Source organism: Athene noctua, chromosome 5 (assembly GCF_965140245.1).
Source record: "Athene noctua chromosome 5, bAthNoc1.hap1.1, whole genome shotgun sequence".
In the NCBI taxonomy this organism is placed as follows: Eukaryota; Metazoa; Chordata; class Aves; order Strigiformes; family Strigidae; genus Athene; species Athene noctua.
In genome coordinates this window covers 62,511,958-62,526,450 of record NC_134041.1, presented here as the reverse complement: position 1 = coordinate 62,526,450, position 14,493 = coordinate 62,511,958, and the positions used below count along the sequence as shown (strand labels likewise).

The 14,493-nt window shown below is 40.3% G+C and overlaps 1 protein-coding gene across 2 annotated transcripts in view; it reads right to left on the bottom strand.

Annotated features, from left to right (window-relative positions):
- HTRA1 (HtrA serine peptidase 1) overlaps positions 1–14,493 on the bottom strand; it is a 34,770-nt gene that overhangs the window by 2,290 nt on the left and 17,987 nt on the right. Inside the window, exons 5-9 of one of the 2 annotated variants that reach the window (XM_074907910.1) lie at positions 4,527–4,721; positions 3,806–3,838; positions 2,106–2,220; positions 1,927–1,978; positions 954–1,049 (exon numbers count right to left, since the gene is read on the bottom strand). In XM_074907910.1, coding sequence (XP_074764011.1) covers positions 954–1,049; positions 1,927–1,978; positions 2,106–2,220; positions 3,806–3,838; positions 4,527–4,721 — 491 coding nt within the window. Of the gene's footprint in view, positions 1–953; positions 1,050–1,926; positions 1,985–2,105; positions 2,221–3,805; positions 3,839–4,526; positions 4,722–14,493 lie in introns of both variants that reach the window. The other variant, XM_074907909.1, reaches the window with a different exon arrangement.

The window sequence follows — 14,493 nt, the reverse complement described above, 5'->3', positions numbered from 1 at the left end:
ATCATCCAGCCATCCTCACAGTCTTCCTAAGAGGTAACATATGCCTGCTCCAAGCAGCTTTATGCCCACGTGCCTTTGGTGCTACATACACTTCTCTGTTGCCACAAAGATTTACTCTTCTCTTAAATGATCTCAAGTTTCAGAAAATGAATAAAGTTTCCTATTTCCTACGCTGAATTACTGAGTGATTTCATATCAAGCATATCTCAATATTTTGAGACATTTCATATCTCAAAACTCTGAGAGAAAAGGGTCTCCAGCAAAAGGCATCCAGACCAGATGCTGTACTTCAGCCAAGGATCTCGTGAAGTGTGGTACCAACTAGCAGGTGAGCTTCTGAGCAAAAACCAAATAATGCAAAGAAAAAGATCAGTTGTCCAAAAGCAAAAGCTCTTCCCAGTAACGTGACTCCTGGCAAAGCTCTCACATGGAAGAGTGTCTCCTGCCAAGAGGCTTTCACCCCCGATGGAGGCACACCAGGAGAGCTGATGGGTTTGCCCAACACTGAGGTGCTTGGGTTGAGACGGTCACGTCTTCACAAGATGGGCACAAAATTTCTCCCTTGCTCTCCCACGGGAGTGACCAGCAGGGCCATGGGGAGCATGCACAAGCAAACATCTTTATTCAGCACTCGCATTGGTGCAACACAGGTCTTGGAAGCAATCGCTGAGAAAAACAAAAACTGAGTTTTCACGCCCACTGAATCCTTACCCTTTTGGCCAGGAAGACTGACAGGGCTTCGCTTCAATACCCTGATATGTTTGCAATATTGCCCATCAGGGACCGGACTAAAACCACAAACTGATTTCCAGCAGACAACCTAATAGCTATCAGATGGTCGTAATTTTGTTAATTTAACATAATCAAGATAGCCAGTTAAGCTGGGAACATTCTCTATCATTACCCCCTTAAGTCAGTGGCAGCGGTTTTGAGAAAAAAGTCCTTCAACTTACGCTTCAGCTGGTGTTTCTGGAATTACTTCAATAACATAGGCCCCAGAGACCACATCAGGAAAGTCTTTATGGCGATCCTTCAGCTCTCTAGCTTTGCTGGAAAATGAAGAAACGGCAACAAAAATATTTTGACAAGACAGGGAAAAAAACCCATCGTGCATTTTTACTTAGTTAAGTCCCTTTGCATTAATGAACCGAGGGTATTTTACACATTGATGTGATACTTCACAATTCATTTTAACCCTTACAAGTATTTAACTTCTTGCATGCACACAGCTTTTCAATGCCTGTATCTGATAAAGGCAATCATTTCAATAGATACAGAGAATCGGAGTTAAAACATTTCAGCACTTGGTCATTACTTTAGAACCAGCAGATCCTGAACACCTTAAAAAAAAAAATAACCCTTCAGGTTTTAATGCTTTGTTATACCTGTGATGCTGCACACAGGAAAACTTCTGGTTATTTCTACAGGACGCAGTATCACCTGCTTGTGAGTCTTTTCTGGTTTGAGTATGAATAAGCAAGTCACACAAAAGCTTCGTTTTACATTAAGTGAATTGTTTAATGAAAATAATTTTAAAGAAATGGAAATATGCATGTGTCTGCTGCAATTCTTGAAAACTTACTGTCCTGTTTTGTCCTTGACAGCACGGGACAGATGGTAACAAGAGTAATAGAGCTCCAGGACAAATTAACAATCACTAGCTATTCTCTTCTGAAGCATTAAGGAAAAGAAAAAGGCAGGGAGTTGTTTAAAAACTAGCTCATACAAGAGTCTACAGGAAAGTTCAACCATGTCGCAGATGCAGAGAAAAAGGCAGCAAAAGTCGGCTGCAAGTTGTCACCAGCACCTGCAGAGGGACACGCTGCTGGCTCAAACCCTCTGATTGTTTCTTCAGATCATGAGCTTGACCCAAACACACACAGTGACCACACTCCGGGAAGGGCAGGAACCACCACTGTTACTTACCTAGGAGTTAGGGACATCATTCGTATGCCAATGTATTTCTTTTTGGTTATAGCTTTTCCTACAAAAAGGAAAACAGGCCTTGATCAACTGCTCTTATCAAAAGAGCCTCAAAGGCTGTTGACTTTCTGGTTTATTACTATTTTCATGTTTTTCTCTTTCGAAGCAGTGACATACAGTACCTTTAGCTTGTCTGTCGCGGGATTCAGTTAGGAACTTTTTTATTTTATCCGACGGGATAGCAAACGAGATGCCTGCTGTCACTTTTAATGTGTTAATCCCAATGACTTCACCATCCTGGAGAAATAAAAAATTGTCATTAGCAAATGTGAAACGTGTCAAAGAGAAATGGATGATTTCTTCCAAGCAATCACAAAGACAAATTCACACAACACTCTGCAGCTGGCTTTCAATTTTCTGAACGGTTTCTTTAATTCTAATTTTTTGAGTCTATTGATAAAAAGCTATTCTACAGTTTTGGAAAACTGATGTGCATATTCATCTTGCCACTAGCAGAAAGAGATACCAGAACTGGGCAGCTCTCCTGCCTGCAGCAGACAAGCAGCATATTCTACAGCCAAATTTGGGCTGTTTATTTCAGCAGGAACCTCATGAAAACATGGTGTTGACCGGTTACGAGCAAGTATTGCATAATAATATCAAGAAAAACAACAGTTCACCAAAATCAAAAGCTTTTCCTGGCAATGTGACTCCAAGGGAGAGTTTCAGATAAAACATGTCTGCTGTCACCCGATGATTCGAACCCTTCTGAAATCTCAGCAGCTTCCTTCCCTGATCTATCCCAGACAAAAACTATCCAGTTACAATTTTTTAAATGGAGGTTACTGGTACTGAAACTGTGAGTCGGGTGGAAAAAAAATGCCAAATCTCCAAGGCAGAAGCTCTGACTAACTCTTTCTTCCAGTTTGTGCCACCCTTCATTGAGGATCACTGCCTCTCCTCTGTTCGACCCCAGGTTCCCCCATCTGAGAGCTCTCACAGATCAGTTGGGGTTCACAACCTGCTTCACGTTGCTCTTTCTCGGGTTTATCCACAGCTGCTGCAAGGTCAGCTCTGGCTATGTGCTACAGTATCAGCAAATAAACCCTAAAATCCAGATAAATATGTGGGGTTTTCAATCTGCCTCAGTGTGATCCAAAATAAAGGGGCAAGGTGTTGGGAGATAATGGACATGTGAGCAATCCTACACACGTGCACGCTCGGCAAGGACATAGAACAAAGAACTCAGCAACCAACTCCAGGAGATGGGTTGGGCGGAGATAGACATTTGAGTGATCCAATCAGGAGAAGGCTTGAAGTGCGTGGACAAAGCTAACTGTCCAGTCATAAGGATTGCACCACGTACCATTCACGTGCACAGGAGAAACCTATAAAAGGGCTTGCTTACCTTCAATAGATTGGCATTGCTTGATCATATTGGTCGTGTGCGTGTCCATAGCTCCCGCAGCAAGGCATGTTTTTGAATCATTAAGCTGAGTTCTAGTATCAAAAAAACCCCCATTGCTGGCTGAACGGTAAACAGTGAGGGCAAACGCCTCAACTTTAAAATGCACATTCTACTTTTTGCAAGGCAGGGGCAAAAAATATCGGGCATGACACTTGCTCAAAATTATGCAAATTATAAACACCTCAAATATTGAAATCCAAGCATATTTTGTGATTTGCCAGCACGAACACAGACAACTGATTAGTAAGAACCATATGACTTTTGCGTAATCTGCCAGATATCAGATGCTCTGGATCACATTTCTGATGTGGGGTTTTGTTGGTTGATTGATTTAGGTGGGGTGGTTTTTTTGGTTTTGTTTTTAAAATAAAAAATAAGCAGCTTGACACTAAGAAAACTTAAAGAAACTCTTACCAGATTTACTAGGGGTCCTCCAGAGTTTCCATACTGCAAATAAACACATGGCAAGAATATGTTTTAATATCTACCTCTTAATTCATGGAAAGGAAAACATAAAATAAATTTTTGGAATATTTCTGTAGTCATTTTTTCATTGTCTATTAAATATGTGCAATAGAACAGTCTTAACATCCAAACCCATTAACTACACTTAACATCACCCCTTTTAGATGAGCTTTGCAAATGCTTAAGTCCTTCTTCTCTTGCCAGAGTAAATAAAGAGCCAAGGTTTTTCTTTTGTTTTAATAGTACCACACTAGCCACTTAGAAGATACAGCTGTGGGAGCTGTTAGTGAAGATTTCTTACAAGGCTAACAGTGGAAGTACAAAAACTATTGTTCTGCCTCAATGCAGAAACCAACTGGAATCGTTAAACTAAGCTTGGCTTCTTTTTCAGAAAACATAATGGATTTCGAAAATTTGCCAGAGAATATTGCCTCCTCCCTTGTAATTTGTAAGAATTTTGAAGGCAGATATTGTACTTGGTGTGGTTCCTTGGGGGATTTTTAAATAACAATCAAGTGCTGCTGTAGCGCAGCTGTCCATATTTACATGGATGAAGGAAGAGCCAACTACGCTCAACTGTTCTTAAGAACTGTATCACTGGTGACATTTTCAAAGCAACTATTCAAGAAATGTAAGAGCTGAAGGGGACAAGGCTCAGGGCAGGACGTACATTGATGATGGCATCAGTCTGAATATAGTCCATGTCGGAGTTGCGGAGGCCCAGCTCCTTCCCTCCACGCTGAGTGGTACTAACGATCCCTGTAGTCACGGTGTTTTGAAGGGAAAACGGACTTCCAATCGCCACCACAAATTCTCCTGGTCTCAAGTCTGCAGACTGACCAAGCAGAAGAACCGGCAGTTTACCCTACAAAAAGAAATAGATTTAAAAAAAAAACAAAACAACAAAACCACCAAATCGAAACAAGATTCAAACATTAAAACACTATTAGACTGGTAAAACAAACTCTACAGAATCATGAATACATTAACAGAGCAGAGGAAAAGAGAGAGGCTTTTATCCCTTGGGGATTTTCCTTGTTCTGTTTTCTTTGAATATTTCATGTGGCTTGGTACAGAAATATCTCAATGAGCTTCTACCCTAAAGAGCGGGCTCTTTAGACCGCAGGAGTGCTTTTTCCACAACAGGTAGCCATTAAATCAGAAACAATTAGAAGACCAAAGGAATATTTATGCTCTGCTGTACAAAGTGAACATCTGATGATACTAGGAATGAGTTGTCTCCAACAGCTTCTTGAAATAATTAACCAGCAGCTGCTGAAGTAAAAATAATATATTGAGAGTGAACACTGAAGTCAAGAAATCTACAGCCGAAGTGTATCAAAGATACATATATACAGTTAAAAGCGGTTTATATTCTCATAAGACACCAGCTAATATTTCATCTTACTTCTTTTCAATGGACTATCTCTTCTAAATAATTATATTGCCTCCTACATACACTGATGACTTCTTCTGGAGATATTAGGATTTAAAGACTTTATGGGATTTTTCTGTTATGAGAGTAGAGGATACCATTACACTTTCCTTTGAAGATCTTATCTCTAAACACATTAACGATCACATTATTGAAGACATTTCCACTAAGACACAAAACATTCTTAAAATCCAGCATCAGTAGAGATCACTGCAATTTACAGTAACTTTTTTAGTAAAAAGAGAGGGAAGGTTGGATCCATCAATGCAATAGATCGAGGGAACCGAGCATGATTTCCCAGGAACTGAACTGGCTGGATAACGGATGATTCAAGCTGGACCAATAACCCCCTGAGCAACCACACAACAGCTGGGAAGTTCTTAAGGGCTCCTACTCACCAAGTAACTGAGTGTTCTGAAACAGATCATATTTCAAATAAATACTTTGCCTTTATTTATTACCTGCCTGTAAAATACACATTGAGCACCATTTCTTCTTTTCTTGGCATTTTTAAAAAGCAGCATTCACTCCTTCAGTAATGTGACACGGTTTTTAGTCTATGTTTAATCTGTTGTCCAAACAATCCTGATCCTCCCCAGGTATTTAACTACATATTTAATCACACAGACTAGACTATGACTATTAGTATCAATGGACCTGGACATGTATAAATTCAGGTTTTAAGGATTTGGAGGATTAGGAGGTTACTGAACTGGAAATCAAAACAGAAGAAGTCTGAAGGGATGTATCTTGGCAAACTTAACTTTAACCTAGCTTTCCTCCAAGCTCGGCCCAATTCAAAATTCTTTTCTTTGCTCAGCAAACCTGGCCCCAATAGGAAAAAGGCATTAGTATAAACTTTCAGAACAGGCCAGTGATTCTAGATGCAGTGGAAGCTCTACTTAGAAATTAGCTTAAACCAATTTCCAAGGAGTGGATAACATAGTCACTTTATTAAAAAACAGAGTACCTTCAAGGTATTCTTGAGCTACGTACCTAAAATGGAGGTACAAATTGGCTTAATACCCCTTCTTGTAATTCATTCTTTCTGAAATCTTGTAAAGGTGCCTTTTTTCATCCCATACCTGTTCCAAAGCACACAGATTTATGTGCCTATAACTGATGGGATCATAAAAGTGTAGCAAAGAAACAAGGTAATATTTAATCTGCCCTGATTATTTGTACAGATTTGTAAATTAGTGATAGTTTTGTTTCAGAAGTTAATAGAAGCTGAGTCATTACTAAATTTTGGCAAAAAGGGAAAATATTACGTGCTTAAATTGGAAATCAAGATCTAGCTCTTTAGGGGTCTTCTGTCACGAGCAGTTTGAAAGCCTGTCCCAATAAGTTACCCCATAGGGACAAAAGTCCACTAACACAAACTAACCCAAATACCCATCACTTCGTATTTTCCACCTACGGTTTTATTTCAAATACCCTTGGAGATACACAATGTCTGTAAGTCAGAAAGCAAAAAATAAAGGCATCAGGCATCATTATATGCTGCTGCAAGTACAGGAGTTATGGGTTTAATATTTAACAAGCCTGGTCTTGTGTATTCTTTATCCAACTTTGTTGCGATTCCACCAGAAAAATTTCACTCAGATGAACAGATTGTTTCAATAAAACTCACTGCCAAATCCCAGACAGGATAAGATGCTCTGTGGAAACCTATCTTTCAGTCTCCAGACAGCAAGAAAATAATTAACCAACTGCTTATTAAACAGAATCAGTTGGAAGAGCAACAGAACAGGCAATACAGTAAGAAGAAAAACATTTCCCTTTCTAATTATCTTTCAGAGGAAAGTTTTCACAACCAGCAATGCCCTATTATTAAATAATAAATATCTGTGGCCCGTATCAGTGCCACAGCCATAGATAAACCCAACCAAGGCTGTGGTTTATTTCTGGGAAGGATTCAACAGCAATACCCCGTTTCCCCATCGTGTTTGCAGTGCGGCAGAGGAGCAGCAACATCCCAAGGCAAGGCCGCTGAGCAGTTCATAATCTCAGACCACAGCCCTGACTCCAAGGGACCTCCCCAGTGCAGCGGGGAAGAGGCAGCTACGATTAGCTGTGCTGGGAAGCACGCAGCATATGCAACACAAACAGCCCCATATGGGTATTGTTTGGCTAGAGGGAGCACCCTGGCCCTTCCTTCTCTCACCAGATGCTATTAAGCTTACGTAGCACGTGTTTTCAAGATGTCGTTGGTCAAGAAGCGCATCTCCTTTTGGCAGTGCTTTTCCTTATTTAAAAAAATAAAAAATAAAGCAACACAAAAAGTGGCTTTTGTTTGCACCCCAGTGCACTGAAAACTGATACTTTATAGAGAAAGAGGACATTTATCAGCAAATGAAACAGAGACAAGTAAAAGAAAGCAGAAATATGGGGGTTTTTTTCATTAAAAGTAAAAAAAGACTGGTCATGTACAAAGTTAAAGATTTATACAATGTTCCTGAGTTATAAAAACAGTTACAAAGCCAAAATCGCACTTGGCAGCAGAAAGAAAATACATGAACAATCTCTGACTAATACAATTACTTTTGATTGTGCTGAGTTTTCAAGCCTGTGCCTATACTAGCTAGGCTTCAGTTCAAAGTCTAACGCTGTATGGATTGGCTGGGGGTCATTCGAGTGATTCAACGTGCGTTCTGGAAAGAGGCTAACCTTTCCTTTGCTAGGAACAAAAATCAACGGCAAAAATCGCCTTTTTCTGCACATATTATGAAACGCAGCTTTGGAAAATGTGTTCTCTATTCCTTGTGAGTTCACAGCGTGGTGCTGAGCGCACTAACTGCATGTAAATACTCTCGTTAGTGCCTCCACTAAGTAAATGCCGTGACGAGTTGGTTATGGTGAATATATACATTGTAGTGGCTTTAAATTGAGGGTTTTCTCTCTGAAAAAAAGCTTAAAAGTAACATTGCCACATTCAGAACTGAACTGCCCATTACCAAAGAAATCCAAGTATTTATTTAAATGGTAGAGGTGGCTTTGCAGTGAAATCAGTTTAAAGCCAGCCCAAAATCTCCGGGCATCAAGCGATCGAGTGGGAAGTTTGTCCTTCTGCGGGCCACGAGAGGAGCACTGATAGCAATGTTCTAACCAGAATTATGCCAGGACAGACTGCCTGTGCCCTCACACCCTTCCCCTGGCAAGCTCTTGCCTTGGATGTTAAGGCAGTCATCGTAAACCTAATTTAACTGCTTAGGTCTAGGGCTCTTAATAACTATACTTAATAAATGGGCACTCTTCAATTTTTACATAACGTGGTGACCCTGATGGTGATCAGGATGACGTAACTACTGTTACAACTCGTGATTCTCTTCCATTAACTATAGATTTGCCACAACGGTTAATTAAAATCCCAGGCAGACGAGCATGCCCTGCAGCACAATTAAGAGGGAGCCAGAAACACCCAGCACCTAAACCCAGCTTTCCCAGTGACTCACTGCACGACCTTGGGCAACACATAACGTCTTTTCTTTCCCTCCTCCCTCCATTTTTCATTTGATGAAGCCTCAGGGCTCTGCTGGATCCGTGTTTACTCAATAAAACAAATCTGCAAGCAGGCATTCTGCAAGGACACAGAAATAGGACTAAACATGCAAAACCCTAAGTGGCACATGACTCACTGTTTACAGCTAGCCAGAGAAGGAGCCATTAATTAGTGTTAATATTTTAAGCCTTTCTCATCCCAAAGTGCTTCAGACATTTTTATATATGGATTTGACTCAAACCCTGGATAAACATAACTCCCACGAAACGAAGAGCTGCACACCACCACAAGAAACAGCTTCATCCAACGCTAAGACTCAGGTATCGTGGCACGAGAGATTAGGACAAGTACAGAAGAACAACATCATCAGCCAGGAGCCAGATATTCACCTGATGTACATAAGCAACCTAGTTTGAGTCGGGTAAAATAAGTGGAGCCTGGACAAATCAGCTCTAAAATTAAGAGAAGAGGCAGCATGTAACCACCACCGGGCACAGCCAGTGCCAAAGAGAAATAAAAACCAAGAGGCAGACGGCCATAAGCAGTAGGTGTTTCAGTTGGAACCTTTTCATCCATGAAATAAATGAATCTGTCTCTACGTTGGCACAGAAAGCAAGTAAATACCTTCTCTGCTCTGTAATCCCCTTCGTTTGCGGAAGATTATAAATTTGCAGGAAGTAGTTTAAGCTTGCAGTTCAATAAACTGATGAAGATGAGACAAATATTCTGAGTTTAATTTGTCTTAAGTCGCGACAGATTTCCTTCATGCATTTTATTTTTAGGTGGAAAAGAAACAGATGCTTGTACGGTATGCTAATTCAGCTGGAAGTAACTCTGACAAAACATGTAACTTCCTGGGAATTGCATTTCTGTTCTCGTTAATGAAACTACTTAACTTTCAGAATACGTTATGGCAAAATAAAAACACAGGCCATAAGCATATAAAAATGTAGAGTATCATCTACAATCTAGAAACTGCTTGTCAAAACGCCAAAGAAAATGAAAAACCCAAGCTGAATGCATTACAAGCCTCCAAAAGTATTTCATCTATAGTTAGAAAAACAAAACTGAGTTTCCCTATCTAAATATGGAGCCTGGGAAGCTTGCGGAAAAAAAAAAAAAAAAAAGAAAAAAGGATGAAGCATTGTTTTGCTATGTCACCAGGATTTCAATTACCTGGCAAGATATGGCTGTTCTCCCTTAAGATAAAATAAAATCAATGTAAAATATAAAATAAAATATAAAAATTTAAAATGAAAAATAAACACTTAGTAACTTAATATATTAAAAAATAAAATAAAATAAAATAAAATAAAATAAAATAAAATAAAATAAAATAAAATAAAATAAAATAAAATAAAAATATACCCTGGTGGTGGCAGACCCACCCGGGAGGTGTGTGAGCATTTTGCTGTGTGGGGAGCTGGACCAGTGCATCATCCTCTCAGCGAGGGCTTCTAGGAGCTATGGAAGGAAACAGCTGCTGCCTAAACTGATGAGTACACAGGAATTAACATCCAAGCTATTTCATTTCTATGGGTCCTGAAGACTTCTGGAAGCAACATGTGAGCTTCCTCAGGCTCTCAAGAGGAAGCAACGTAATATCCAGCAACAGATTTCAAAGTAAAATGGCATTTTAGAAAACCCGCTTACATCTGGTATTCAAGTAGTTTGGTTTTTCAAAATGTGGGCTATTAAAATATTGATACATAAACAGGAAAGTTTGCTTTCCTGCTTCCTCCAGTTTGTACACGCAGGGGAAAAAACAGCAAATCCCCCGTAACCACAAAGATCCAGACGCTGCATTGCCTCACGAAACCACCAGAGGAACGCGGGCAGAAGGCCCTGTTGATTTAAAAGTGTCAAACTAAGTGGCTATTAGTAAGATGCAGGAAAAACCGTGGGCAACGGGGTTGAAATACCACCGCAAATTAAAGATTGGTCACAAACCCACTCTGCTGTACCCTGCAGATGCCAAATCCTGCCTGGGATACCGAAGCCAGTAACTGGTCACACTGAGGAGCAGAAAACTTCAGAGCCTGGCATGTTTCCTGGCATGCTATTTCGGAGTCGGTGGCAAGTGTCTCACAGCTGTTTTTTAAGGGTGTAGGAAGAAGATACACCTCTAAATAAAGCCATTCACTGTGCTCCCCCCTTTTGTACTCACTGCCAAATCCTCAACACCTGCCACAAAGATCATTTCTGTGGGCAGAGTCCAATTTTCAGAGGCGAAAGGTGTCTCCAGGCAAAAGCCACCTTCACTTTCCACTACTTTTGGCTTCCAGCTTTGATTTGGGTCAGGGCACAGGGCTCTTTTACAACTCTGCTTGCAACTCACCTTGACATTGCCCATTAAACCACCCTAAAATTTTCTTTCTTCCTCCTGGTGTTTACAGTTCTCAGCCGCTGCATCACTTATTCTTGTTTAACAAGATAGTTATTTGTCTTGAGATTAATTTCTTTATTAAGCTCTGCCAGCATCTGGAGTGTTGTGCAACGTTTTCGATGGGTTTCATGCTCACTGCAGCATCACACGTGCCACACAGGATGGATTATTTCACCAGCCTCCGCCTGTGCTGCCAAAGCCCAAATTTTTCTAGGAAAGTTTTATATATTTTGCATGTTCGTATCCAAATTGTTTGCAACTGTGCTGATTCTTTCTAGTACTGCTTTCTCCTCAGAGCTGTCTGCATCTGGAAGGACAGTTGTATTGCATTCACGTTTACCACACTTGACTCCAATCTTACTTCCTACTTTCAACACTTCAGCAAACTGCTTGTGTCACTGTGGACACAAGAAAAACCAGCTGCTCTCCTTTACAGGCTGATAAAATTAGGCATATTTTAGGATTAGAAGAACTCCAAGATTTCTTGTTCTTCATAAACCGCAGTATGCTTTTCCATGGAGAAAAATTTAATCAGGGAAATGGTTCATCCTCTACTGGTGCCCAGATTTTACCACTCTCTTTCATTTCCTATTGCACTCAGCAAAGCCATATTAGTTCTACCAAGGTCTTTGGCCAGATATTCACAGCTTAAAGAAAAACAGCATGCAGGCTGCTGCTAAAATCTTAACAGTTTTCAGAATATCAGCTGACAGCCTGAACTCATACTTCAAGGCCAGCTCTGTTCCTACCACAGCGGCATTCTTCATGCTTCAGATCCTGCCTTGACATGCCACAGAAAAACAGAAGAAACAAAAATTTTTGCACCTTTGATGTCACCTTCAAATAATTTATTCAAAAGGAAGAACTTCACCTCTTACTTCAGACAAATTCTTAGGGATGGTTTTCATGCCATATCCAGATTTTTAAAGGGTTATTTGTTCCATCACACTGGCTTCTTTAGGCATCAAATACATTTCAGTTCAACAAATTACTACCTCTGTGATTTTAAAAAGCCTTTTATGAATCTGGATGATTGAAAGGCATTTTGGTACAAAAAGGAAAGCTGAAATACTGAACTTGAACTGACACATAAAAATGTCACGTAAAAGTTCAGTCTGAAAATCAACTTCTCAGCTGACCGCGTTTCCATTTTAACTTTGTGTGAACACTTCCAATTTTGCGTTTCTAATTCTCCAAGTGCAAACTATCATCTGTCCTGCAAACAGAGGTGCTTCAGACCTCATCTTCCACTGGGATTTTCCAATCACTAGAGCTAGCTGGAAAACTAGTCTCCCATCCCAGAAAAAAACAACAAGAGATAAAAAAAGTTTTCCCCAAGATTTCCTAAAATTATCCTAAAATGCAACAGGCAAGGGCCAAGGGGGAACAACATAACAAGGTACTGGGCTGTACAACTGATAGAATGCTTACCAGGGGTATGCCAGACCCAAGTTTATATCCATAGTCTACCTAATTTAGAGCAGAAACATGAAATTTGATGTCCTGCTACCCAGATGGATGTGCTAAGTTGACAATACATGAGGAAGACAGATAGAGCCTGTTCACCTCCTTCTGCAAGAGCTCAGCCTCCAGGCACTGAGGTACTTCCCAAAGTTTTATTAAAACCAACCCTTTTTCTCATAGCCAACTAAATATTAATGGGTCAATCCCTCCCCTCTCCACCTCCAAGAAGAAGTATGTAGCTGATTTGGCTCTAAATAATTCTAAGACAGAAAAATTTTCCTGCCTTAAAGAATTTGCAAATATATATAAATGAATTAGGTTGCAATGCTGATGTGCCATTTGCAAAACAGGGTCACAACTCTGTTCAAAAATTAAACTGGTGGAAGAAGATGACTATCGTTTAATTATAAAGCAGTAATTTTTAAAAAAGAGTCTCTGCCATCTTGCAAGTCATAACTAGAATCACCAGTTCCAGTCCTGTTTAGCAGTGGTTTCCACTACAGGCAACTCATCTGGCTGTGTTCTCTTTTTTCCAAGCTGCTTCCAGTCTTCCAGGTTCTCCCTTCCCGCAAGCAGCTTAGCAGGGAAATTTTGGAGCCATTTCTTTAGGGTATCAAATAACAAAAACCTCTATGTCTGCCCTCTTCTTAAGTCCTCAAAATGATCTGTCACATCAGCTCAATGTTTCCTCTCTTTGACTCACACCAGCTGCTCTCTTCTCTGAAGCTCACCTTCCCATCACTTGAAGCCTTCCCCTTCTTGCCACAATTTTCTGGTCTACTTTCCCCACCATGTTGTGCTTCCAATTTTAAATCACTTTTCCACTGCCCTTCACACCCTGCCATATCCTACTCAGCCTAATGCAGCCAGTTCTCATCCTGGGGATCTTTCCCTTTGCTTTGTTACTGCAGATCTGCTTTTGCTTATTTTAATATAAAAATGAGAAAATAAGTGATTGGTAAATGTATAAATAGGTTACTTCAGGAAAACAGAGGAAAAAACAACATGGCAAAAAAAAATTTCTTGGTATTGTTACGGTTTTCTGCCATGTTGCTGTTAAGAAGCTTTTAAATAAGAAAAAAGAAAAATTTTAAATGACAAAGGTCGCAAGGGAGCGGCAGGAGCACTTCATAACTTGGGTTCATCCAAGACATCTGATTTAGTCATGAATTCTGGCACAAACACTTTTGACCTCACTGGGGAATAGGTCTGAAGTAAAGCAACACTGCAAGATCTACACATTTTTGAGTCATGTGTTTCAAATGAAACGTTCTTGCCCGTTAAATTGGGAGGTCATTAACTAACAGTCCAAACCAGGGAAACCAATATGAGCAGCACCCCAAGCAATCACACGCATCTAATTGCATCTACGTTACGCAGTATTTCGACACAATATTCCACGCGCGCTACGCTGCTGACGTGCAGAACCACAAGACAGCTCTCCTCCTGTTGCAAGAGGCAGAATAATGCTGACAGATGTATGTCTGATACGGAGGAAGACTATGGATGGGAAGTTGCATTCCCATTTCTTCAGAAAACCACTTGCCCTGTAAGAGCATCTTTCCAAGCTGGCTTTAATTTGCACGTTCAAGATGCTTCCTAAAATATATTCTATTTTAGTATCCACATCAGCATGGTACAGCCTTCAGAGAGACAAATGCATCCTCTAAAAGCAATCTGTGACTTCAGTACAGGCACACAAGAAAGACCAATACGTCCCTCTACCAGCCACAAGGGAATACCCCCACTTCTTCTCAGAGGGAGAGTTGAATTAACCAATGAGTGTGTAAACCAGCCAGCAAACCATGTTGTTGTTTTTCATTTTGAGGATCCATACAAAAGTGCTACGT